Source organism: Canis lupus, chromosome 21 (genome assembly GCF_003254725.2).
Source record: "Canis lupus dingo isolate Sandy chromosome 21, ASM325472v2, whole genome shotgun sequence".
NCBI lineage: Eukaryota > Metazoa > Chordata > Mammalia > Carnivora > Canidae > Canis > Canis lupus.
Window position 1 is genome coordinate 41,392,707 of NC_064263.1, and position 26,291 is coordinate 41,418,997.

Below are 26,291 nucleotides of genomic sequence, written 5' to 3' on the forward strand. Positions count from 1 at the left end.
TATGGTTTTAATGAACTGTACTCCATTCATGATCAAAGATGTTGACATTTTTCATGTGTTCCTTGGTTATCACTATATTTTCTTTTATGAATGGTCTATTAATATCTTTTGTTAATATTTAAAAACTAGATCTTATGACCTTTAATTCTTTTGACCTATAACTCAACCTTTAATTGTTGAATTATAAGAGTTCTTATATATACTGAATACAAGTCCCTTTGTCAGATATAAATATTGTGTAAGTTTTTCTCAGCTTGCCTTTTTGTGTTCTTAATGATATTTTTCAAAGAGTAAAGTATGTCATTTGGTGAAATCCAGTTTATGAATTTCTTATTTATGTTTTATGCTCTTTTTTTTCTGTCACCATTAGTACTTTTTATTTTTGGTCCTTCTTGGGGATTTTGTATTTTTAAATGTTTTGTCTACCAGTACATTTCTCAGGTACTTAGACAAAAGCACACAACTCCTTTGATTCTGATTAGCAAAGGTAGTGAACTTGTTATTTACCTGACCAAATCACTATAATTTGCATTGTATATTTAAAACCAAGGTATTTATTTCTCATAACCTTTTAATCAACTTGCTGCTTTAATTTCTCTAAAATCACTTCTGCTGCTGTGGAAGCTAATAGTTTCAACACTTTTTTCACGAGATTTACTACTCTTATCTAAAACCCTGGGTGGCGCAGCGGTTTAGCACCTGCCTTTGGCCCAGGGCGCGATCCTGGAGACCCAGGATCGAATCCCACGTCGGGCTCCCGGTGCATGGAGCCTGCTTCTCACTCTGCCTGTGTCTCTGCCTCTCTCTCTCTCTCTCTGTGTGACTATCATAAATAAAAATTAAAAAAAAAAGAAAACTTAAAAAAAAAAAAACCACATCACTCTTTCTGAGTTCCAAGACCTTGGAAAGGTACTGACAGAGTTCAGCATTAGCCTTCCCTTCCAACTGCGTGGGTGAGGGATGCTTCTTCAATGGCCACACTCACAGCTTCTGCTGTCACATTTGAAATGAAATCAGGGCAGACTGTATCCTTAAGGAGTGAGGATATTTTGTAAAAGGGTTTACCATTTGCTGGTTACAGCCTTTTGTTTGGACCCAGGTTTGGCATGGATGGTTATAGTGACACAATCTTTAGGATCAACTGCCACAGGACCTAAGGGAGGAAATGGTGTCTCTGGTTCCTTGCTCTGGCTCTTACCCTGTTCAGAGCACCAGCTTTCTTGGGCATCTCAGCATCTAAGGGAAGCTGGGTGGAGGCTAGGGCCCCATGTCCAAACTCAAGCTGCCTCAGCCTGCAGTCCAGCCACAGCATCCCCACCAGGTAGCCAGGTGGGTGGAAGCAACTGTTTAATTGTTTTGATTTTTTTAATTATTATTTTTAAAAGATTTATTTTTTTATCTCAGAGAGAGAGAATGAGCATGAGTGAGGGTAGGATGCATAGAGGGAAAGGATCTTAAGCAGACTCAGCACTCAGCACAGAGCCAAAGGAGGGGCTTGATCTCAGGACCCCTGAGATCATGACCTAAGCCAGATATCAAGAGTCAGTTGCTCAACCGATTGAGCCCCCCAAATGCCCCTTTAGCACACCTTATGTTTGAAGATTTCTCCTTTACTATTTTCTATAAGTTTTATCATTTTATCTTTTATATTTAGGACTGTAACTCATACTAATTTTTGTGTTTGATATAAGGTGTCATTTTTTTCAATGATAATCCACTTTTTCTACCAACATTTGTTGAAAATATTTTTTTCCCATTTGAATTTCATTGAGAACTTTTTTGAAAATTATCATATATGTGAGTCTGTTTCTAGATTCTTTATTTTTTTCATTGATCCCCATATATATTCTTTTGTTATTATCACACTATCTTGATTACAGTAAATCTTCAAGTTAGTTAATGTAAATTCTCTTTGTTCCTTTTTTCTCTGTTCTTTTCTAAAATTACTTTGGATATTATGTTTTGTTTTCATTTCACATAAATCTTTGTTTTTTTTATTTTATTATTTATTCATGAGAGACACAGAGAGAGGCAGAGACATAGAGGAAGAAGCAGGCTCCCCACAGGGAGATCAATGCAGATCAATGCAGGACTTGATCCTGGGACTGGGATCACACCTTGAGCCAAAGGCAGCCGCTCAACTGCTAAGCCACTCAGGCGTCTCTCATTTTCATGTAAATCTTACAATTAGCTCATTCATTTCTATAAAAAACACATGCTGAGATATTAAGTGGGATTGTGTTAGATCTATGTAGATCTACATCTAATATATAGATCTATAATTTGGAGAGTGTATCTGAACACTATTGAGTCTTCCAGTCCATGAATATGGAATATCTCTTCATGTAGGTATGTCTTCTTTATTCTCTTTTAGCAAGGTTTTATAGTTTTCAGGAAACAGCGCTTATACAAATTTTATTATATTATCTCTATGCATTTCATATTTTTGATGCTATTATTAAGAGTTGTATTTACCTTTCATTTTCCCATTGGTTATTGCTAGTATATAGAAATACTATTGCTTTTTTCATATTACTTTGTATCTTGAAAATGTTGCTAAGTTCACTTACTAATTCTAGTAATTTTATTCAAAATTTTAGGATATTCTGTGTATATTATCATCTGTAAATACAGTTTTATTAATTTTAATTCTTTCCAATTTGAAGACCTTTTTATTTTCTTGCCTTATTTCACTGGTTAGGACCTCTAATACAACAGTAAATGTAACTAGTAATGAGAGACAAATCTGCATGATTCTAGAGGCTTGTTTCCTTCCTCCTTCTGGTAGCTTAACAAAGAGCTGTATCAGCTGAATGGTGCCAGCTTGTGGAGCAACAGCAAGGTCTTAAGCTGCTATCAGCATTCCTGGCAGGCAAGGTTCTTTCTGGGGCGCTTAGTATGTAGACTTTGGTCCTAGCAATACATACTCCTTACTATTGTTGCTAAACCTGGATATTCCTTGATAAATATCTTGTTACTTAAGGAAACTAAGTGTTTTTTTTCTTCTTCCAAAGCTAACTTATAGATATGTAACCATGTGGTGGTAGAACTTGTTCTTGCTCTTGGAGGAGTTTGTAGAGAACACCCAGCTTGCTAGCCAAAGGAGGCTCCTCTGCACTTGGCTATATTGTATACAGAAGGTCCCTGCCTAACCTATGCTGTGGAATAATGAGAGTTCAGTGTACAAAATGTGGTTCTTTCTCTGCTTCTAAGATATTCTCCAATAAATACTATTTATATCTATATCCTCTGGTGTTAGTGGCACATGTCACCCTTGCACAAATATTGAGAGGGCTCATACTTGCCTAATTCTTTTTTTTTTTTTGGGGGGGGGGAAGCATTTAGTCTTCTTTCATCATTGAGTATGATGTTTAATGTGGGTTTTTAATGAAATTCCCTTCTTTCCATTTTTGCAGAAAGTTGGTGTGTGTGTTTAAAGATTTTATTTATTTATTTAGAGAGAAAGAGCCTGTGTGAGCAGAGGGGGAGGGGTAAAGGGAGAGAGAGAGAGAATCTCAAGCAGACTCTGCACTGGGCACTGAGCTACACTTGAGGCTCCATCATAATCCTGAGATTTGATGGGGCTTCCATTTCATAACCTGAGCCTAAATCAAGAGTCTGATGCTCAACTGAGCCACCCAGATGCCCCAGAAAGTTTTTTTTTTTTTTTAAATCATGAATGAATGTTGAATTTTGTCATTTGCATCTTCATATAGTCCTGGTCATGCATGTGGCCTCATTCTGGGCAGGAGATGCTGATAGGTTAGATGAAGCTGTGGTGAGGGAGAGGCAAAATCTAGGTGTACTTAAAGAGGTAGAATTAATTAATTGACTGCTTATTTAATACATAGATAGGTACATACATTATCTCAAAAGAAGGGTATTTTTTTGTTTTAAAATTATCATAAATAATTCAACCTTTCTAACGTTTATGTGAGAGTCCTTATTTGTTTGACTTGCTTTACTTTGAACTCCAAGGAATCTGTATTTGATTTTAAGACCATTCATCTAGGAGCACCTAGGTGGCTCAGTTGGTTAAGCATCCAATTCTCGATCTCAGCTCAGGCCTTGACTTTGGGTCATGAGTTTAAGCCCCATCCATGCTGGGCATGGAGACTACTTAAGAAAAAAATAATAAAAATAAAAGTTCAAAAAAGACTATTTATTCAGCAAAGGGAATTGTAGAAGTTACCATTACTTTTTTTTTTTTTTTTTTTTAATGAATTGTTCCTCCTAGTGGATATTTTGACATATGTGGTCTGGAAGCTAAGTGGTTTACCTGCAACTCGTGTATTTGGAAGTGGTTGTAATCTAGACTCTGCCCGTTTCCGTTACCTAATTGGAGAGAAGTTGGGTGTCCATCCCACAAGCTGCCATGGTTGGATTATTGGAGAACATGGTGATTCTAGTGGTAAATATAAACCTACTATCATTATGTAATCATTATGTACATCTTATTTCTAATCATGCTTATTTTCCCTTGTCTATTTTTCTGATATTAATATAGCTGCACAACTTTCATTTTGTTGGTATTTTCCTATCTTTTCTTATTCCTATAGTCTTCTGTTCATGGATTAAGCTACCTGTCATAAAATAATACACATAGCAAATAGCTGTTTTAAAAGTCAATGAGTGTTTCTCTTATCTGGATAACTTTAACTTAGTGCGATTTTTTAAACAACAGCATTATTAAGATATAATTCACATACTATAAAATCCATCCATTTGAAGTGTATAATTCACTGGATTTTAGTATATTCAAAGAGTTGTGAAACCATTACTACAATATAATACAGAACATTTTCATCACCCCCAAAAGAAACTCATTCCTGCTCACACACACTTCAGTCCCAGGCAACCACTGTACTTTCTAATTACATAGATATGTTTATTTCAGATTTTTCATGTAAGTAAAATTATATAATATGTGGTTTAAAGTATTACTTAGGCCACACCAATTTTTTTCTGTCCTGAACTTGAACATTTAATACCTACTGCACATTTAGAACTTTCTACTTCTTTTTTTTTTTTTTTTTTTTTTAAATTTTTTTAAATTTATTTATGATAGTCACACAGAGAGAGAGGCAGAGACAGAGGCCGAGGGAGAAGCAGGCTCCATGCACCGGGAGCCCGATGTGGGACTCGATCCCGGGTCTCCAGGATCGCGCCCTGGGCCAAAGGCAGGCGCTAAACCGCTGCGCCACCCAGGGATCCCGAACTTTCTACTTCTTGCAGTGTTTTTCTAATTGTGTCATATGTACAAATCTTTCCATAATGTTAATAACTCATTTTATAGGGAATAGGGACCATGTGTTAATTTATTCAATTATTCACTGATTAAAAACATTTAATGCACCCTTCTATTTACTTTATGCTTCAAGGGTCATAGTAAAATAATTTTTAATCATGATAAAACTTATTGTATACTTTAAAATATTTCTTAAATGTTTTAAGTATATATGACATATGCAGAGAAATGATACAGAATATACTTAGGTATTTATAACATAGGTATTTATAACACAGAAAAATTTTACAGAATATATGTTTATAGCTCAATAGATCATCAAATAGTGAACACATCCGTGTAATTACTACCACTCTGGTAAATGTACCAGAAGACACCTCTCTCAATTACAGTGTTTCCTTTTCCCAAGATAAACTTCTCATATCATAGTGTTTTACTTTTTTTTTTTTTTTTTAAAGATTTTATTTATTTATTAGAAACAGAGAGAGAGGGATCCCTGGGTGGCGCAGCGGTTTAGCGCCTGCCTTTGGCCCAGGGCACAATCCTGGAGACCCGGATCAAATCCCACGTTGGGCTCCCGGTGCATGGAGCCTGCTTCTCCCTCTGCCTGTGTCTCTGCCTCTCTCTCTCTCTCTCTCTCTCTGTGACTATCATAAATAAATTTAAAAAATTAAAAAAAATAAAATTTTATTTATTTATTCACAAGAGACACAGAGAAAGAGGCAGAGACACAGGCAGAGACAGAAGGAGGCTCCATGCAGGGAGCCTGATGTGGGCCTCAATCCCAGGACTCCAGGATCACACCCTGAGCCACCCAGGCATCCCTGATTAGTCTTGATTTAAATATATTTATTATTCTATTTAGTGAGGTTTTCTCTTTTTTTTTTCTTTTCTGCTTTCTATTGGATCAAATAAACTTTCTTTAATTTCCTCTACTACTTTGGATTATACACTCACTTTGTAGGTGGTCATCTATAAATTTTTAACATTCATACTTGACCTCAAAATATTAGTGGGTTTATTCTTCTTTGGAATAATACACAGACCTTAGAATGTATTAAGTTTGATTAGCCTTGTTCTCTCACATATTTAATTACAGTTGACCCTTGAACAACATTGAGGTTAGGGGTTCCAATCCCCACACACTTTAAAATCTGCATAAAACTTCTGACTCCCCCCAAATTTAATTACTAATAGCCTACTGTTGATTGGAAGCCTTCGTGGTAGTATAAACAGTTAATTAAAACAAAGTATGTTGGGACGCCTGGGTGGCTCAGCGATTGAGCATCTGCCTTCGGCTCAGGGCGTGATCCTGGAATCCTGGGATTGAGTCCCGCCTGGGGCTGCCTGCATGGAACCTGCTTCTCCCTCTGCCTATGTTTTTGCCTCTCTCATGAGTAAATAAATAACATCTTAAAAAAATAAATTAAAAAGTATGTTATATGTATTATAGGCTGTTTTCTTTATAATAATACCCAACTTAAAAAAATTTGGGGGGGGGTATTTCTAGGTTACCTGTTTCATCTGCAAGTTTTTTCTGATTGTTGCACATCTCAAAACACTTTCCAAGATATTTATCGGGAAAAATTCATGTATGAGTGAAACCACACAGTTCAAACTTCTGTTGTATAAGGGGCAACTGTATTCCATTCTGTTTTCATATCCCCAAATTAGTTATTACTATTTAAGTATAATACCTGTCTGGATTTGTGTACATGTTTACCAATTGTACTGCTTATCTTTATTTTATCTCTAACTCCTTCCCCTGAATTCAATTCTCTCTTTCTGGAGTATATCCTGTCTGTTTTATTTATGTGAAAATGTTTTAGTTTCATCTCATTTTTGACACTTTAATTGATATAAGATTCTAGGTTGATAGTTATTCCCTGTCAGTTCTTTGTTACTGCTGAGTAGTATTAATTTGTTGCTCTTTTCCCTCTAGGTGCTTATGATATTTTATCTTACTAATCCTTTTATGGATTCTGAAGTTGCATCTTGCTTTAATGCTTCCTATACGACACAAGTGTAAATAACTTCTATTACATATTTTTCTAAAATTTTGTTATTTTGGGTTTTTACATTTCTTTCTTTTGTCCATATTAAACTTATTTTTATAAATGTATAAGGTAGTAACCTAAGTTTATAATATAAACCTATTGAACTCAAAGGACTAACGTAGTACTGGGAAGAAGAGTTTATTCTGAGATATATTTCTTTTAGTGCCTTTATGGAGTGGAGTGAATGTTGCTGGTGTTGCTCTGAAGACTCTAGACCCTAAATTAGGAACTGATGCAGACAAAGACCAGTGGAAAAATATCCACAAACAAGTTGTTGAAAGGTAACAGTACTTATTCAATATCTCAGTGCCTTAATAATCAGTCTTAAGAATTAGTTTCAGAGGCAAAAGGTATATAGTTGATCTTGCTTTTTATGAGATAAATAACTCAAACCTTCTGAAAATCCCCAAATTCAGACTTATATTATGCATAGTTTTCTCTGGGGGTCATTTTTTAAAAGGAAAATCTGTTTATCATTTCATAAGAACGCATATGTATTTGAGGGTAATATGGCATAGTGTATAATCATCAACTTTGAAATCAGGTTGCTGAGACTTGAATCCTGGCTTCCTCATTTATTAGTGGTATGATATTGAGAACTTATTTAAAATAGTAAAATCTCAGTTTCTTCATCTTTTTTTCTATTAGCATACAATGTTATACTAGTCTCAGGTATACAATATATGATATTGATTGACAGTTCTGTACATTAATTAGTGCTCACCACAATAAGTGTAGTCACCATCTGTTATACAACGTTATCACAATATTATTAGCTGTATTCTCTATGCTGTACTTTTCATCGCCATCACTTATTTATTTCATAACTGGAAGTTTGTATCTATTAATCTCTTGTATCTGTTTTGCACATCCCTCCATCCACCTCCCCTCTGGCAACTACCAGTTTCTTTTCCATATTTAAGAGTGTTTTTTGTTTGTTTGTTTGTTATATTCTGGTTCTGCAAAAAAATATCTGCAGGATTTTGATGGGGATTGCATTGAATTTATAGATCACTTTGGGATTATTTGTATCATCTTTAATTTCTTTCAGCAATATTTTGTAGTTTTTATTGCACAAGTCTTTCACTTCCTTGGTCAATTCCTAATTATTTTATTATTTTTGATGCTTTTGTAAGTGGAATTATTTTCTTAATTTTCTGTTCATATTGTTCATTGTTATTGTATAGAAATGCAATTTTGTATGTTTACTTTATATTGTTACTTTGAATTCACTTATAGTTCTAACAATTTTTGTGTGTGTGTGTGTGTATGTGTGTGTGTAATTTAGAGTTATCTGCATATAAGATCATGTCATCTGTGAGCAGGGATAGTTTTTCTTCTTTCCAATTTGGATGCCTTTTATTTCTCTGTCTTGTATAATTACTCTGGATAGAATTTCTAATACTGTGTTGAATAGAAGTGGCAAAGTGGGCATTCTTTCCTTGTTCCTGATCTTAAAGGAAAGACTTTCGGTATTTCACCACTGACTATGATCACTGTAGGTTTTTCATGTATGGCTTTTATTATGTTGAAGTAGTTTCGGTAATTCCTAGTTTCTTAAGTGTTTTTATTATGAAAGGGTGTTGAATCTTGTCAAATGATTTTTTTTTTGCATCAAATGGGATAATTATTTTTTCCTAAGTATGTTAATGTGTCAGACTAGATCAATGAATTTCCATATGTTGACCCATCCTTTGCTTCCATTCCAGGAATAAACCTCACTTGGTCATAGTGTATAATTCTTTGAAAGTGCCTATGAATTTGGCTGCTAGTAATTTGTTGAGGTTTCCAGGACTATTTAGAAAGATGGCTTTTGCACTAAACAGTAAGAGAAAAAGAGAAAAATAAAGGGAATGGAAATTCCCTGGAGGTCACTATAGCCAGATGGGAAGGAACTGCAATGACTGGGGGGAGGTGCAAAAAAATGGCTGCCCTCCTTTTTCTATACCTCTGTCATCGATTCCTGATATTTAGAGAAGGCTTTTTTGTAGGCTATGCACAAGCTACCTGGGGGACATATGAACAGCTACCTGCTGAAGGTGGGGGATAGATAGTTGCTACAGTGCTAAGAGCTGAAATTGACTGAAGGTACCTACAAATTACCATTGGAGCCTTCCCCTCCAATGGTTTCAAGCCTTCAATAGACTCCACAGCTCCAGAATAGTTATGTCAGACAGATTTGGGTAAAACAATTATTGTCTAGGTGGGGGGATAGAATCCTGGTGCTTCCTACTTCATCATCTTCTCAGAATCCTCCAGTGCTTAACTGATTTTTTAACCTAGAAAACTGTTTTGTGCAAAAGCATACCCAAAGTCATCTTTCTAAATAGTCCTGCCTTTTCTTGGAAAGGATCTAGACTTAATGTTAGCCTTCTTATCCATGATACTTCTCCATGACCTTGGATGATTATTTTTGTACCATATATTGCTCAGAGTTCCTTTGACAAACATGTCTTCAATATTTTATACATAGAAAAAGACAAGCTATTCCTATGATCACCAGGATCTGTACAATAGGTAACCAAAATCACTCACAGGTGTTTTGGTAATCCTTAGCAAATTGGATTATTCTATTTTCCCCTTTTATTTACTGTCACTTGTGCCTTATTAAATGTATTGACAGACTCATTTAATTGTGTGTCTGATATTTTTAAAAGATATTATTTATGTATTTAGAGAGAAAGCATGATCAGGGGGAGGACACAGGGGGAGGGAGAAATAATTCCAAACAGACTCTCTGCTGAGCATGGAGCTGGCACCAGAGTGGATCTCACGTCCCTGAGATCATGACCTGAGTTGAAATCGAGAGTCTGGCCACTCAAATGACTCGGCCACCCAGGTGCCCAAGCACCATGGAATATTATGTCACCATTAGAAGAAAGCAAAATGATTGGACTTTCTCTCCTTTGTCAGATCTTAAAAGCTTTATTCTGAGGGACAAAAAAAGAAAACAATAGACTTTATAATGCTGTGTAGGAATGTTAAAAATATAGGCATGTGAGAAATACATATTTTGAAAACATGTATAGGAACAAAACTATATAGGAAACCCATTAGAATGGGGAATACATTCTGTGTGTATGTGTGTGTGTGTTTTCTTGAAAGAGCATTTATTTATTTATTTAGGCCAGGACTATGTTTATTTTCTTTTTTTCTTTTTATTTTTTTGTATTTTTTAAAAAATTTTTATTTATTTATGATAGGCACACAGTGAGAGAGAGAGGCAGAGACACAGGCAGAGGGAGAAGCAGGCTCCATGCACCGGGAGCCCGATGTGGGATTCAATCCCGGGTCTCCAGGATTGTGCCCTGGGCCAAAGGCAGGCGCCAAACCGCTGCGCCACCCAGGGATCCCTGTATTTTTTTTTTTATCGGAGTTCGATTTGTGTGTTTGATATTTCTAAAGCAAATTTATTTCCTCTTCTGGCTAAACTATTTCTGCTGGGATCACATCAATTGGAAGCTTTAGGTCAATTTCCCCAACTGTCTTTTCACTTTGGTAATTGTTATTAGTATGTGTCATTTTCTTTCTTTTTTAAGAGAGAGAGTAAGCATGCATGCAAATGGAGGAGGGAGGGGCAAAGGGAGAGGGAAAGAGATAATTTTAAACCAGGCTCCACATTCAGCACAGACATGACCCTGAGATCATGACCTGAGCTGAAATCAAGAGTTGGATGCTTAACCAGCTGAGCCACCCAGGCGTCCCTCATTTTCTTAAATTTTCTTAAGGGAACCTACAAACCCTTTGTTATGCGCCAAATAGCTTTGGATAAGAGATTAAGTTAATGCCTAGCATAAAACACCTATGTTAATATTATAGTATCATTTCCTGTCCTTCTCAACACAAGTATCCTTTACCCATATGCCATAGATTTCCAGATATAGGGTCCATTAAAGGCCATTTCTCAGTAAATGCAGGAATCAACCTGATCTGGAGGCAGAACCACAACCCAGCTAAGGAATCTATTTTAGCCAATACTGGTTTCTAAATGTCATGGAGTCACCTATCTATTTCTTGCAGGGATGTTATAGTGTTAGTCTCTGTCTACCCAATTCCTAATAATTGTACCAGAGGGAATGCTAGTTCCTTTCTAATTTAAAAGACTTTTTCTATAAGAGAATAATGATTAAGACCACATTTTCCACTGAAGTCCTGTGTGATTTAAATACCAAATACTGCAACACATTACATATCAGTACTCATTCCAATTAATCCTCCCAACATGCAGTGTCCAAATTAAATTTTTTGCCTCTTGGTCATTTAGCAGAGGATCTATAGTTATAAAGAATCCTCAGGATACTGCTAGTCTTTATCTAAAAACAACTCAACTCTTTTTTGTCATAGTCTCTGATTTTCCAGTGGCTAACCAACAATGGCAGGGGAGTGACATCATGATTTAATAGGATGTCCTTCCAGGTTTTTAATAGAGCAGTCAGTTTTTTGTCTTAGGATAGTAGTCTTAAAACTGCTTGTTCTATTTGCTCCCTTTGCCCTTTTCTTTATGCCAGCAGTTTTATTTTCATTAGGATGGTTAATAACAACTAAAGGATTATATTTTTAGCCAGTTTTTTCTCAACTCTTTTCTCTTTGTCAATTTGTTTTGTTAATTCCTGAGAGGATGTATGACAGCATCCAGATTCCACTGGTAAGATTTTTCCCCCAGTTATCTACTGCAGGGCTTTCTTCAGCTCAAACATCATTATTCAATCAATCACTAGGCAGAGTCTCCCTCCCTTTCCTTTCACTTACCCCAGAGTCTTGGCCATATTGAATTGAGAGTCTGAAAGTTAATCCTAAATTTTTTTTTTGTTTTTTTTTTTTGTTTTTTTTTTTGTTAATCCTAAATTTGACAGCAATTTGCTTGCTTTAAATAATAAAACTGTGCCCCTGGTTTTCAACTGACAGTCAAATCACAGGCTACCACAATGAGTATAGTCTAGTCCCAACTTTCCTATTCTGAAGTGGTCCATACACACATCAGTCTTCTCGTTTGCTACCAAGTGTATTGTGTGCAGTCCTGGGGCCTTGAAACTGTGCTTACATGGTTGCAAGACCATCTGATATGATACAAATAATGATTCCAAACATTCCATTTCCTGTCCTGGATCCTTTTTCCCAAAACTAAATAAACTCTGCTCAGTTAAAACCTCTTTGTTCTTTGAGTTTGAATGTCAATCCAAATTGGTGGCAAATAGAATATAAGAAAATTAAGAAAAGTGTAAAGAAGATAATATCACCTGTAATGTCACTTAAAAATAATCACTGTTAATAACTTTGTGGAGTGATGCGACTCTAAAGTTTCATATTTAGTGACACATGTGCCCTAGTATTCTGCCTTTATGATCAGAGAAGGATGGATTATTATTTAAAGTGAATAATGAAATTTATGAAAATGGTATAGAAACTTCTATTGCTTATTCATAAATAATTTCTAGAATAAGTCTCAGAGTGGCAATGACATGTAGATTACTTCAAAATGGAAGCTTGAAAAATAATATGTTTTCTGAGTTGATTTGCCATGAACTTGATTTTCTTACTTTCTAAACTGCAGTGCCTATGAGATTATCAAGCTGAAAGGGTATACCTCTTGGGCTATTGGACTGTCTGTGACAGATCTGGTAGGATCAGTTTTGAAAAATCTTAGGAGAGTGCATCCAGTTTCTACTATGGTTAAGGTAGGCTTAAACTGACTCTTCATTTATCATCTTTTCTTTAATATTTCTTGAGTCCCTACTATGTGCTAGGCATTATACAAGATGTTGAGGATATAGAGGTGAACAAAGAAGGCCCTGACTTCATGGAGTTCAATGAAAGAAATGGATTTATTTATTTTATTTTAATTTTTAAAAAGATTTTATTTGTTTATTCATGACACACAGAGAGAGAGAGAGAGAGAAAGGCAGAAAAACAGGCAGAGGGAGAAGCAGGCTCCACGCAGGGAGCCTGATGTGGGACTCGATCCCGGGTCTCCAGGATCAGGCCCCAGGCCTGCTAAACCGCTGAGCCACCCGGGCTGCCCAAAATAAATGGATTTAATAAAATAATTGTAAAAGTAAATATATAATAACAAATTACGATAAGTGCTATGATTAAAAACTACCAAGTACTTAAGAGTATACAAGAAGAGAATTTAACTACTCTGGGTAGGAACATGGGTGATAGTAAGGGAAAACTTCCTAAGGAAGTAAAATGTGACCTATTCTGAATAATGAGTAGGAGTTACTTTGGAAGGCTGGACTAATAGTCTAAGCAGAGGGAACACATGTGCGGAGGAAGTGATGTAGGTATAAGTAGAGGGCACTTGTGGATCTGAAAAAAAGGTTATTGAAATGCAGAGAGTGAAGGGGGAAGTGCATGGTAAGGCTAGAGAAGTAAGCAGGGTTCAGCCACTGAAAGCCTAATAAAAGGATTTAGGTCTATGGAAAGCCACCAAAAGATTTTGAGGGACTGGCAAGCATTCATGGTAAACAGATGTCTATGGCTATGATGGAGGCAACAGATTTGAAAGGGACAAGAGTAGACTTGCAGAATCCTGTCAAGAAGATGAGCAGTAGGAATGCCTAGGTGGCTCAGTGGTTGAGCATCTGCCTTTGGCTCAGGCCACGATCCTGGGATGGAGTACTGCATCAGGCTCTCCCCAGGGAGCCTGCTTCTCCCTCTACCTAGGTTTCTGCCTCTGTCCTGTGTGTTTAGTGAATAAATGAAATCTTAAAAAAAAAAAAAAAGAAGATGAGCAGTAGCTTAGAATAGAAAGGAAAATAGTAGAGGTGAAGAGAAGGGGATAAATTTGAGAGACACTGTATTTAGTAGGTAATGTTCATAGGACTTGGTAATAGATGAAGTAGGAAATAAGGAAAAGAAAGACATTTGTAGATTTCTGTTTTGCACCATTATATAGATAGTGATATCCACTGAGGAAGGGAATTCTCAAGGAGAACCAGGTTTAAAGATCATGTTTGCAGTTATGAACAAGTTGAATTTCAGGTGCTTTTGCAATATCCAAAAGAAAATGGGCAGTTGGGTACAAGCTTCCGGAACTCATAAGAGTTCTAAGTAGGAGTCAGTTTGGAGATAGTTCCTGAGAGGGAAAGAGAGGTCTGTTAACAACATCACCACCAACAAAGACAGAGATGCTGGGCAAGCACAGGCAACAGATATCCCTTACACATGGTAACTGAAGCTGGGCATTTCAATGAGCTTGCCTAAGGAGAGTGTAATAAAGTGAGAAGACAGACTGAGATTGAGTCTTGAGGAATTCTAGTGTTAAAAGTTGAGTTTATAGTATGAGTACACAAAGGTGACTAAGAAGTGTCAGCCAGAGAGTTAAAAACCAAGAGAAGAGAACCATGGATTCATGGTAACCAAGAGAGAGGAGGATGCTTTAAAGACTAAAGAATTGGTTTTCTGTTGTTGATTGACGATGAGAAGTCATATAAAATGAGGATTAAAAATGCCAGGAGGATAAAGTAATAGAAGTCATAACCTTAGCAGGAGCTGTTTAATGAAGTAATAGGAGTGAAAGCCTGCTTGGAGTACACTAGGATTTTCTTAATCTCGGCCCTACTGACTTTGGGCCAGATAATTCTTCATTGTTGTTGGAGGACTATCCCGGGAATTGTGGAATGTTAGCAGCATCCCTGGCCTCCACCTGTTAGATGCCAGTAGCATACCCTTTCCTCTCAGTTTTGACAGTCAAAAATGTCTCCAGATATTGCCAAATGTCCCTTTGGAAGGTCCTTGAGAATCTCTGAGGAAATTAAGACTAGTATAAATAGCTCTTTTGAGGTATTTGGCTGTGAAGGTATGGAAAGAGAGTAGTAATTGGAGAGGAAAATCAAGGCCAGGTAAGTTTTTTTTTTTTTTTTTTTTTTTAAAGATAAGATGCTGATAGTAAAAGTAGATATTACAGATAGAAGTACTAAGCAGAGAGTGTGGGATCCAGAGCATAGATGAAGGTATTAGCTCTAGGAAGGAGGAGAGACAGCTATTTCTTGTAACAGGAGATATTAGAGGATAGGCAGTGAATCATGCACATTGGTAAGTTTGGCATTGGATGTTTTTTTAGTGAAAGGAGACAAAATCACCTGAGAATCAGGGGACCTATAGAGGAATCAGATGTTTGAGAAGGTTTGAAATCACTTTTGTAGCTAATGAGAAATAGAATTTGAGCCCTTGGCCCCCCGCAAAAAGAATAACTGTTATGTGGGTGCTCGTTTGAGGTTGATATGCATTGATTAATTAATAATAATGTAAGTTAAAGATTAACTTTATTGTGTAGTTTTCTCCAGGGATCTGAGCACAGGCATGGAGAGGGAAGACAGCTAAATTTATATGGGTGTGGGATTTACTTTCTGGGGTGTGAAAGAGTGGGTGGGGAGAGAAAGTAGAAGGGAGGGATGCGTGTGGTATAGCCTTTGGCTTGTACACATGTTAATGGGTTTGACTTTCCGCTAAAGGGTTACAGACAAAATTCATCATCTTTGCCCTTAAATATGATCTACATACAAAGTCACCAAGAGTAATCACAGATATTGGGACAGAGAGGAAAGATTGTGAGCTAGGTGTCAGTTTTTATGAATAACCAAGAGGTTAGTAAATGGTCATTAGTAAATGAGCCTCAAAAAATAGAGGGAATGTTAAGAGAGTAGGGGACTAATGACTTGAAAGAGACAGTGAGTACACAATGGATACCATACACCCCTCCTCTTTGGAGGATATGCAGGCAGGCACATGGGAGAATAAGCAATTACCCCTAGGGCACGCCTGAGGAAGAGTCAAGGGGGTTTCAAATGCTCTGAGAAGAGACTAATATGGGAATTTCATAGTTTTTACTGACCAAATCAATGGACAAGTTGTATTTTATTTTATTTTTATTTTTATTTTTTTTAATTTTTATTTATTTATGATAGTCACAGAGAGAGAGAGAGAGGCAGAGACACAGGCAGAGGGAGAAGCAGGCTCCATGCACCGGGAGCCCGACGTGGGATTCGATCCCGGGTCTCCAGGATCACGCCCTGGGCCAAAGGCAGGCGCCAAACCGCTGCGCCACCCAGGGATCCCACAAGTTGTATTTTATAGGAAAACTTAAACATTTGATATTAAGAGGATAATCACTCATATACTCTTATTTTTTTTACCCCATTTAGTTTTATTGCTTCACATTTTCAGCAAATAAATAAGGCTACAGTTTATTTCATATTTATATATTGGCTAGATTTTTTTTATATAAATAGGGAATTCTTTTTAAAGAGCCATTTTCTCATTTCATGGCCAGTACAGGGGCAAATGAGAGTCAATTTTAGTGTATCCCAGGGTCATATTGTCAGCCAGGAATGAAGCTTAAAGAGAAGAGGGGGCTGGGTAGCAGGTCATGGTTAGCACATAGGGCCAGGCTCCAGGGGCCAGGACCCTTATTTCCAGCCACCCAGCAGCCCCCAAATGGCATGATGGGATGGATCTACATTCTCAAATTCTAGTTCAAGAAGCCCCTCTAGAAAAAAGACAGAGAAAGTAGAGGGGAAACAAATTCCCAAAACACTTCAGCTGCAGGAGTGGAGGGAATGTCGGGGCTGGTGGCTGGAGGTTTCGGGAGCCCAGAATAGGGTGGTGGCCATGGTTCCAACTATTCCATGTTCGGTTCATCATGGGAGGTCCTGGGTAGAAGTCAGATGGAGCGGTGGATGGAAGTACCCATACAGATGGGCATGCATGCATTCCATTGGTACTTGGCAGGGGAAAGACAAAAGCCCTCCTGGGCATATGAGAGTACCTGCAGGGTCCATTGGAGGCTTCACCTTTGGAGGATTGAGATGTTACCTGTATCATCTATTGTGCAACTCAATGGTGCCTCTTGGTGTAAAGGTCGTCTCATATAAAGAAGTCTTTCCAGCCACTTCCTGCTTCTCAGCCTTCACTATTCTTTGCTGTAATTTACACCAAATACAGGCTGCTTGATTTTGCAGTCCTTTATCAGATAAATGGCATCATGAAGGATTGGATGGCATCTTTCCTTTGGACAGAAAAATGGAACTGGTAAGGGGTAAAGTAGACGTTGCCTTTCTTGGTCCCTTTGAAGGCCTCTGGTATGTTCTTCACATCCTTGAACACAAACTCTGTATAGTCATAGGACATTAGGATCAATATTGTTGATAGCTACTCTACCACCTTCTGATTCTAATTGAGCTCCATGGTCTCTCTGGTATCCTCTTATTCTGAAGCTGTCTTGCACAAGTGCTTTTCCATATCATGTTACTGAACAATAATCTAATTTTGCCTTTTAGGGCTTATATGGAATAAAAGAAGAAATCTTTCTCAGTATCCCCTGTGTTTTGGGGCAAAATGGTGTCTCAGATATTGTGAAAGTTAACTTGAATTCTGACGAGGAGGCCCTTTTTAAGAAGAGTGCAGACACACTCTGGAATGTCCAAAAAGAGCTGGTGTTTTAAAGCCTCTTAATGTTCCACTGTTTTATAGAACAGAAGATATCAGATTGTATATTTTACATTTTGAAAGTATTTTATTCTGATCTGTAAAAAAATAAAACATTGGAGATCCATGACATAACTTCAGTCCCTCAAGGCTCGGGAAAAGGAAATGGTAAAGATATTTCTCCTCTTTATGAATCTCTTATAGCTCTGTTTTAATGATACCCAACCTATAGAGATGCAAGCTATACTTCTTGAGATACGTCATGTGTAAGAGTTGCCTTCAAGTTTAGTAGAATATGGATAATAACCCATTATAATATAACTTATAATTTTTCTCACAAAACAACCAGCACTTTTTCTAGTGTTGAAATTTCATTCTTCCATTAGGGCACAGGCATATTTACTTTATATTGCTTCATTAGTTTCATGTGTCTATGTATGATCTTTACTAAGTTCTTATCTTTAAGACCATGTATATCGGAAGGAAACAAAACTTTTATGGTATAAAAAAAGTAAATGAAATGTCTCCAAACCTATATTATTCCAGTTCATATAAACCCAAATAGTTGATTTGGTGTCTGTTGAAATACCACACAGGAAGCTTAGACCATTCTCTAGGTCATTTGTTGAGCAAACTTTTGCTATGCTTGCTGTGTAATCATTATGAGGTCAATATGATATGATTTATGCCCTCAAGTATCTCACAGTATTTAGGGTACCTCAACTAATTGATTATTGACATGCATGTATATGAGTGGATATATGTGCTTGTTTTTTGAAAATTTTATTTATTTATTTGACAGAGCACAAGCAGGGGAAGTGGGAGAGGGAGAAACAGGTTCCCTGCTGAGCAGGGATCCCGATGTAGGACTCTGTCCGAGGACCCCAGGATCATGACCTGAGCTGAAGCCAGACACTTAACTGACGGAGCCACCCAGATGCCCCCAGATATGTGCTTCTTTTTTTTTTTTTTTCAGATATGTGCTTCTAATTTATACATACTTATAACACAAACATATATAAAATATTTCCTTGATTTCACAATTTAAGGCAGCTATAGGAAATACACAATTAAAAACTAAGAAATCAGGATCAAAATAATTTATAATAGACTAGGACAGGACCAGTAGGAAAAATTAGAAGACAGATATGCAGGTTCTAGGGACTTACATGGCTCTAGTGAAGGTGTACTCATTGGGTTGGAGAGTCACAGTTCACACTTATTCTTGCACTCTGAATAATTTTCATTCTAGTCCTCTACAGCTGAATATGATTAGTTTCCCATTATTCTGTTCTTTTTTCTTGTTTTCAGCTCTTCCCTTGAATGCACAGAATAGGATGATGAGACAGTTTAGTTAGGGTAGCAGGGATAGGGATTTCACCTATTTTTTTAAAGCTGTTTGTACACCAAATTAAAACTTCATTTTAGGAAATCCTTGCAGATATCTAAAGGCTGCAAAATATAGTTTCTACAGGGAATATTCTAGGAAGTAAAACTGCCCTACACTGCATATTCTCAAAAGGGTCAGTATTTCCCCCAAGAGTGTGAAATTGGTAATGGTGCGGGATGTGGGAAAATATTAGATATTACAAGAGTTTCACTCCATAAAGTCCAACCCTACCAGATAAAATCTTACTCTTTTTAAAAAATTTTATTTTTAAGTAATCTCTGTACCCAACATGGGGCCAAAACTCACAATCTCGAGATCAAGGGGCACTGGCTCCATGGACTGGGCCAGCCAGGCTCCCCTCTTTATTTATTTTTTTTTAAGATTAAAAAAAAATTTATGATAGTCATACAGACTGAGAGAGAGATGCAGAGACACACACAGGCAGAGGGAGAAGCAGGCTCCATGCACCGGGAGCCCGACGCCGGACTCGATCCCGGGTCTCCAGGATCGCGCCCTGGGCCAAAGGCAGGCGCTAAACCGCTGCGCCACCCAGGGATCCCGGTTCCCCTCTTTAATATTTAGTTTCATGATGGGGATGGGTGGAGCCGAACAATTGGATGAGAAAGTCTAAAAAAAGGCCCTTGAAGGAGGGAGAATGAAAAAAGTTTGAGGAACACAGCTCTGTTTCTTATAATTTGTCAGCGGTGTATTATGTATCATGATTCACAAATGAGTTAGGAAACAACCAGGGTAGAATGTGACGGGACAAGAGAAGAAACCGTGGTGTTCCCAGATTAAAAAGGACAAGAGGGGAATTTTGGATTCTGCATTTAACTACTTCATAAATAATGAGTCGAGCTTTCCCATCCACTAGTGTAAACAGCCACTAGTCGATTAAATTAGCCCTGCCCTGATGAAATTCTTAACAGTTTCATATATTATTTAGAAATCCCCTTTGCATAGAGAGTTTTAAAATTTTTACTCTTTCCACTTTAGCTCACATTTGCAGAGGGTTCAAAGTAGCACTGAGTGTCTTTCTCCTGCAGCTCTTTCCAAAAAGTTCAAAAAGCTCCCCATGGAGAGTCAAACAGCCCTCCTGGATACATCCAGACGAGGTCTGATTAGAAATAAATTTACCTGGGCTCTCCAGGGGGCGAGCTCGGGGCAAGCAGCGCTCCGCGTGAGAGCTGAGGCTCTCCAGTATCTTAGCGCCTCCTGCTCTTAGAGCCCAGCAGCCTCCCCGCAGCCCTCGGCGGGCGCAGGTGACGAAAGCAGGTGCAGGCGCACATGAGGGCAGCCGCTCCGCGGGTGCGAGGCCGCCTGGAGCTGGGCGCACGTGACGGGCTGCAGGTGCAGGTGACAGGCAGCAGGCGCAGGCGCACATCAGAGCAGCCGCACCGCGTGCGCGAGGCCGCCTCGAGGCCCGCTCGAGCTGGGCGTGGCGCGGGTGCACGTGACGGGCGGCGCAGGCGCACATGAGGGCAGCCGCACCGCGTGCGCGAGGCCGCCTCGAGGCCCGCTCGAGCTGGGCGAAGCGCAGGCGCAGGTGACGGGCAGCAGGCGCAGGCGCGAGGCCCACTCGAGCGGGCGTGGCCTGCGCAGCCTCCCGCCAACAGTTTCCCTCCGTGCGGCCTCGGACTTTTCTGCCCTTTCCCTCCGTTCTCTCCGCGTGTGTCTCGAGGGGCAGCCGTGAGCGGGTGCGGGAGTCCCGCAGACCAGCCGAGCGTTGGCTCCGCGGGAGCGACCTTCTGCGGACGTCGGCCGGCTGTGCCCCGCGCAGAGCGTCCGCTCCCCCGTCAGCGGCTGCCCCCCCCTCGCCCCGCGTGCGTGCGTGCGTGCGTGCGTGCGGCCGGAAGTCCTGCGCGCCTGGCGTCGGTGGGCTCCGAGCCTGAGGCGCCGCGTGAGAGCCGGGCTGCTGCGGGGAGAGTGAGGCCGGGGCGCGGAGGGGGGCGGGGCCGCCTTGCCGTCACTCCTCCTCAGGCCCTAGCTGTAGCGCCCTTCTCCTCACCCCCGCCCCTCCTCCGCTCCCTGTCGGGTCTGCGGCACCTCTGCGCAGTGGGACCCGGCGGTCTCCGTCGGCCTCTCTCTGGGAGCGGCGTTGCGGTAGGTTTCCGAGGTGGCGGCTGTCCAGCGTGAGCTAAGAACTTCACCTCACAGGAGGCTGAGGGTCGCAGTAAAGATCTCCAGTATTGGTATGGCCTGTGCAATCAACACTTTTTTTTTTTTTTTAAGAATTTATGTATTCATGAGACACAGAGAGAGGCAGAGACTCCTGCAGGGAGCCCGACGTGGGACTCGATCCTGGGACCCCAGGACCACGGGATCAGGCCCTGAGCCGAAGGCGGCGCTAAACCGCCGAGCCACCGGGGCTGCCCATCAACATCTTACTAAGAGTAAGTTACGTGCGCTGTGCCCTAGGGTCAACCAAGTTTCCCTCCTGGGGATGTAAAGGTGCTGATACGGTGGTGCAGGTTGTATCCAGTTAAGGGGGTGAGTGGGGGCCCTATCCAGTCCCTGCCGGCCTAGTCCAGAGGAAAAGGTCACTTTTCTAATCGTCTCACCCAGAGGGGGCTGCTTTTTCTAGTTTTTGTTACCGTATCCTATGTGTTAGAATGTCGGCATTTCACTTTCGCTCATGTGATCACAATGTGAAGTACCCCTGCTTGACTAGGAAATAGGTGACAGAAAAAAAGTGCACTACCCCGTTGTGGTGGGTGTCCTATGAGTACCAAATACAATAGTCTTTTTCTTTTAAAAATCTCTCTCCTGGCAGCCCGGGTGGCTCAGCAGTTTAGTGTCTGCCTTCAGCCCCAGGCGTGATCCTGGAGACCCGGGGTCGAGTCCCACGTCGGGCTCCCTGCTGGAGCCTGTTTCTCCCTCTGCTTGTGTCTCTGCCTCTGTCTCTCTGTGTGTCTCTCATGAATAAATAAATAAAATACTTAAAAAAAAAAATCTGTCTCCTATTTCCTAGCCTCTATCTTTATTTCCCTTCTTCCTTACCCCCTTGTTAGATTAATTTTAATATTCAGTTCTTAGTATCGATGTAGTAGATAAAGTTAGCTTCCTGTTAAATGGCTAGACATGGAACTAAAAAGATTCGGACCCCTTTCTAAGAACATCACATAATGTTCTCGAACCCATAATGTTTTAGTAAATAATAATAAATTCTTGGAGCTATACTTTGCTTTTATTAATTGAATATATGTTAAATGTCCTTAAGCTACCTTCCTGTACTTTAATCTTGGTATGATTATTAGATGTAAAGGATTGGTGCTAGATGACATAAGTATCCTTAAGACACTAAGAATGTCAGCCTCTGTCCAGTCATATGAATTCCCAATGACTCATTTTGTTCTATCAACTGTATAATGCCTTTATCAGCAGTGTCATCATTACTAATGAAGAATGCATATACATTAAAACTAATACATTTGTTGTCAGTATCAACAATACTGAAAACAATATGCTTTATGTTATCTAATAAGACCCCCAAATTAATGATTAAATCTGTTTTACAAAGGAAGAAAAAAGGCAGGTTGCATGAATAGACAAGTATACAGATAATATGTACAGAAAACCTTGAAGTAAAAGGTGTATTTACTATCTCTGCTTTGAGGGTTCTTTTTGGGAGGGATTAAGTCCTATCTGTAAGAAAAAGGAAATAGCTATGAGCTCCTAGAGCTTGAGTTCTATGATGCTGACAACTATAGCATTTGTATGTCTTAGAAGATGTGGTGCACAATGGCTCTACAAAGCCCCAGGTTAAGGCTCACTTTAATCTCTCTTTCTTGGCTATAGCCTTGGCAACTTCTTTCATTCAAGGAAGTAGTGATATCTATCTTCCTTCCCTTCTTCCTTTCTCCCTTCCTCCCTCCCTCCACCCTCCCTCTCTCCTTCCTTCTGCCTTGGCTTGCCTTTTCTTTTCTTTTTTCTTTTTTTTTATTTCCTTCCTCCCTCCCTCCCTTCCTGGAGGAGTAGAGGCAGAAGGAGAGAAAAAATCCCAAGCCGACTCTCCGTTGAGGGTGGAGCCTCACCTGGGCCTCCATCCCAGGACCTTGAGATCATGACCTGAGCCCAAACCAAAAGTTGGATGTTCAACCAACTGAGCCACCAGGGGCCCCAAGGAGGTGGCCATGCCTTAAATCACTCCTTGCTGATAAGGAAGGAATTGTCAGTAAGAATTGTTTAGTACTTTACTGGCAGAAATTTATGGTACAAACCTAGTAAACAGCAGTGTTTTTGAAAGTTACGGAATTCTATATCAGTATGTAAACTTTATAATGTGATATCTATGAGGGCAAGAATCTTTATTCCATTTATTGCTGTATCCCAAGTCTAGAACCATGCCTAGTATAATAGACACTTAGTAGTTGAATGAAAGAAAAAAGCCAAATGCGTGTAAAGAGGAAGAAAGTACTGGGCAGCAAATGCAGAGAGCGGATATTCTACCCACCTTGATTTTTATAAATATGGAAAGTGTCCAGAGACATTGAGTTTAAAATACCTTAAAAAAAAGATTTATTTATTTATTCATGAGAGAGACAGAGACACAGGCTCCATGCAGGGGGACTCGATCCCGAGTCTCCAGGATCACGCCCTGGGCTGAAGGCAGGCACTAAACCGCTGAGCCACCCAGGGATCCCCAGAACAACATAGTTTATTTATTTTTAAATTTATGTATTTGAGAGAGAGAGAGAGAAAGAGCAAACATGAGCAGGGGGAGGGGCAGAGACAGAGGGAGAAGTAGGCCCCTAACTGAGCAGGGAGCCTGACACAGGACTCCCAGGATCATGACCCAAGCTGAAGGCAGATGCTCAACCACTGAGGCACCCAGGCATCCCTAGACCTTCTTTTTTAAGAACAGTTTTAGATTTACAGAAAAATGGAAAAGATAGTACAGAGTTTTATCTTTACCTCATATCCAGTTATTTTTTAAATTTTTTAAGAAAAGATTTTATTGGAGAGAGAGAGCAGGAGGAGGGGCAGAAGGAGATGGAGGAGGTAACTCCTCGCTGAGCAGGGAGCCCGACTAGGGGCTGGATCCCAGAACCCCGGGATCATGACCCAAGCTGAAGGCATATGCTAAACCAACTGAGTCACCCAGGTGCCCCCTCATATCCAGTTATTATTTGTTAAAGATTTATTTATTTATTTATGATAGACAGAGGCAGGCTCCATGCCGGGAGCCCGATGTGGGACTCAATCCTGGGACTCCAGGATCATGCCCCAGGGCGAAGGCAGGTGCCCAACCTGAGCCACCCAGGTGTCCCCACATCCAGTTATTAACATAATGTGGTACATTTGTCATAATTTATGAGTCAACATCTGTACATCATCATTAACTGAAGTCCATACATTACCCAGATTTCCTTAGTTTTTTACCTAATGTTTTTTTTTTCTGTTCTAGGATCCCATCAAAGGATACCACATTACACTTAGTCATCATGTACCCTTAGGCTCCTCCTAGACTATGACAGTTTCTTTTTCTTTTTTTTTTTTAAAAGCATTTGTTAGCATTTAATGAACCTCCCCCTATGTGGCTTCAAGTTACTAGAACGCAGACACCCCCCATACCCTTTATCTTCTCCTCAGCTCTTCTACTGAAGAATTTGGCCTTCATGATGAGAGACTGTTTTAGGAGCTTTCCCTTTCCCAAAACTGTGTAGTAGCCCGATCGCACCACATCGATAATAGTAGCTCCAGTCTTGTTTTTGGTGGCATTTACCCATGTCTGCTCACTGACTAAGGTCCACAGTTTATGAAGGTTGACAGTTGGGCAGAAGCTCTGGTTCCTCTTTAAGTGGTAATGTCTCATACCGACTTTTCCAAAGTAACCTGTGTGATATTTGTCAAAGTTGATCCTGTGATGATGCATGCCACCAGCATTACCCCGGCCTCCTGGGTGCTTCCAGTGCTTGCTGATGTGGCTGTGGCCATGGCTCACAGGACCCCGAAGTTTCTGGGTCTTCCTCAGTCTAGATGGCATGTTGGTGGCCCAGAGGGAAAAAGGCAACTGGGACAGATTCTTAGACTTTTTTTGATGACGTAATTTTGAGGATTACTGGTCAGGTATTTTGTAGAATGCCCCTCTATTGGAATTTGGTATTTTTCTCATGGTTGGACTGAGGTTATAGATTTTTGGGAGGAAGACACAGAGGTAAAGTGCCATTTTCATCACCTCACCAGAGTACGTACTGTAGACGTGACTTACCATAGTTGATGTTGCCTTCAGTCACCTGGCTGAGGTTGTGTTAGGTTTCTCTACTTTTCTTTTCCCCTTTCCATACTATACTCTTTAGAAGGAAGTTCTATATGTGCAGTTCACACTTAAAGAGTAGGGAGTTGGGCAGCCCGGGTGGCTCAGTGGTTTAGCGCTGCCTTCAGCCCAGGGCGTGATCCTGGAGACCTGGGATTGAGTCCCATGTTGGGCGCCCTGCATGGAGCCTGCTTTTCCCTCTGCCTGTGTCTCTGCCCTCCCTCCCCCCGTCTCTCATGAATAAATAAATAAAATCTTAAAAAAATTTTATAAAAAAAAGGGAGTTATGTTCCCTCTGAGGGTGGAGTGTCTTCATAAATTCTTTGGAATTCTGCATGGGAGATTTGTTTCTTCCACCCTGTTAATTCATTTGTAAATATTAGTATGGATTCATGGATTTTATTTTATATTTTGGGTCATAATCCCGTATGTCTTCATTGAATTTATTTCACACATTATTCCAGCTTTGGCCACTGGAAGCTTATTCCATTGGCTACTGTGTACCTTTAACATGTCCCATTGACATAGGGCTTTTGTTTTGAGTACTTCCTTACTCTCTGGCACTATAAGGTGTTTCAGCTTTTTCAACTGGTATATTTTCTGCTCCAGGCCCAAATCAGCCTTTTTCCAGGAATCTCTAGTTCCTGTTATTGGAGAATAGGATTATATAAACCAGGATCTGGGTGCTGGGTATGCTTATTGCTAGTAGAGTTCAGTGCATTTTTAAAATTAGCGTTTCAAAGATGGTTTTATTGATACTATAGAATTCTGCTACTTAGTACAATCACTGAATAATTCAGAGTACTCAGAAAGCATTGGCATCTCATTCAGCAACAATCAATATTTCCCTTGTGTTGGAATTTAGACTTCTAAGCTAATCAGTTATGATGTAGTTTAAAATTTAAAGTGCTT

The 26,291-nt window shown here is 39.6% G+C and overlaps 2 protein-coding genes and 1 long non-coding RNA gene across 18 annotated transcripts in view; 2 read left to right on the forward strand and 1 right to left on the reverse strand.

The window, feature by feature from the left end:
* The window catches only part of LOC112667723 (L-lactate dehydrogenase C chain), a 45,597-nt gene extending 27,729 nt beyond the window's left edge, over window positions 1-17,868 (forward strand). For 3 of the 4 annotated variants that reach the window (XM_025459704.3, XM_049099149.1, XM_025459702.3), the window contains 4 exons: window positions 4,238-4,411; window positions 7,469-7,586; window positions 12,857-12,980; window positions 17,586-17,868. In XM_025459704.3, coding sequence (XP_025315489.1) covers window positions 4,238-4,411; window positions 7,469-7,586; window positions 12,857-12,980; window positions 17,586-17,750 — 581 coding nt within the window. In that variant the 3' untranslated portion in view covers window positions 17,751-17,868. The remainder of the gene's footprint in view (window positions 1-4,237; window positions 4,412-7,468; window positions 7,587-12,856; window positions 12,981-17,585) is intronic. The other variant, XM_025459705.2, reaches the window with a different exon arrangement.
* Window positions 17,869-20,978: 3,110 nt separating this feature from the next.
* The window catches only part of LOC112667732 (uncharacterized), a 44,510-nt gene continuing 39,197 nt past the window's right edge, over window positions 20,979-26,291 (forward strand). For all 13 annotated transcript variants that reach the window (XR_007404713.1, XR_007404716.1, XR_007404715.1 and 10 more), the window contains exons 1-2: window positions 20,979-21,226; window positions 21,356-21,516. This is a non-coding gene — a long non-coding RNA (uncharacterized LOC112667732). The remainder of the gene's footprint in view (window positions 21,227-21,355; window positions 21,517-26,291) is intronic.
* Window positions 23,096-25,391, reverse strand: LOC112667731 (60S ribosomal protein L27a-like). The gene has a single exon (XM_035704036.2). The coding sequence runs from the start codon at window positions 25,107-25,109 to the stop codon at window positions 24,666-24,668; it is 444 nt and encodes a 147-aa protein (XP_035559929.1). The 5' UTR covers window positions 25,110-25,391; the 3' UTR covers window positions 23,096-24,665.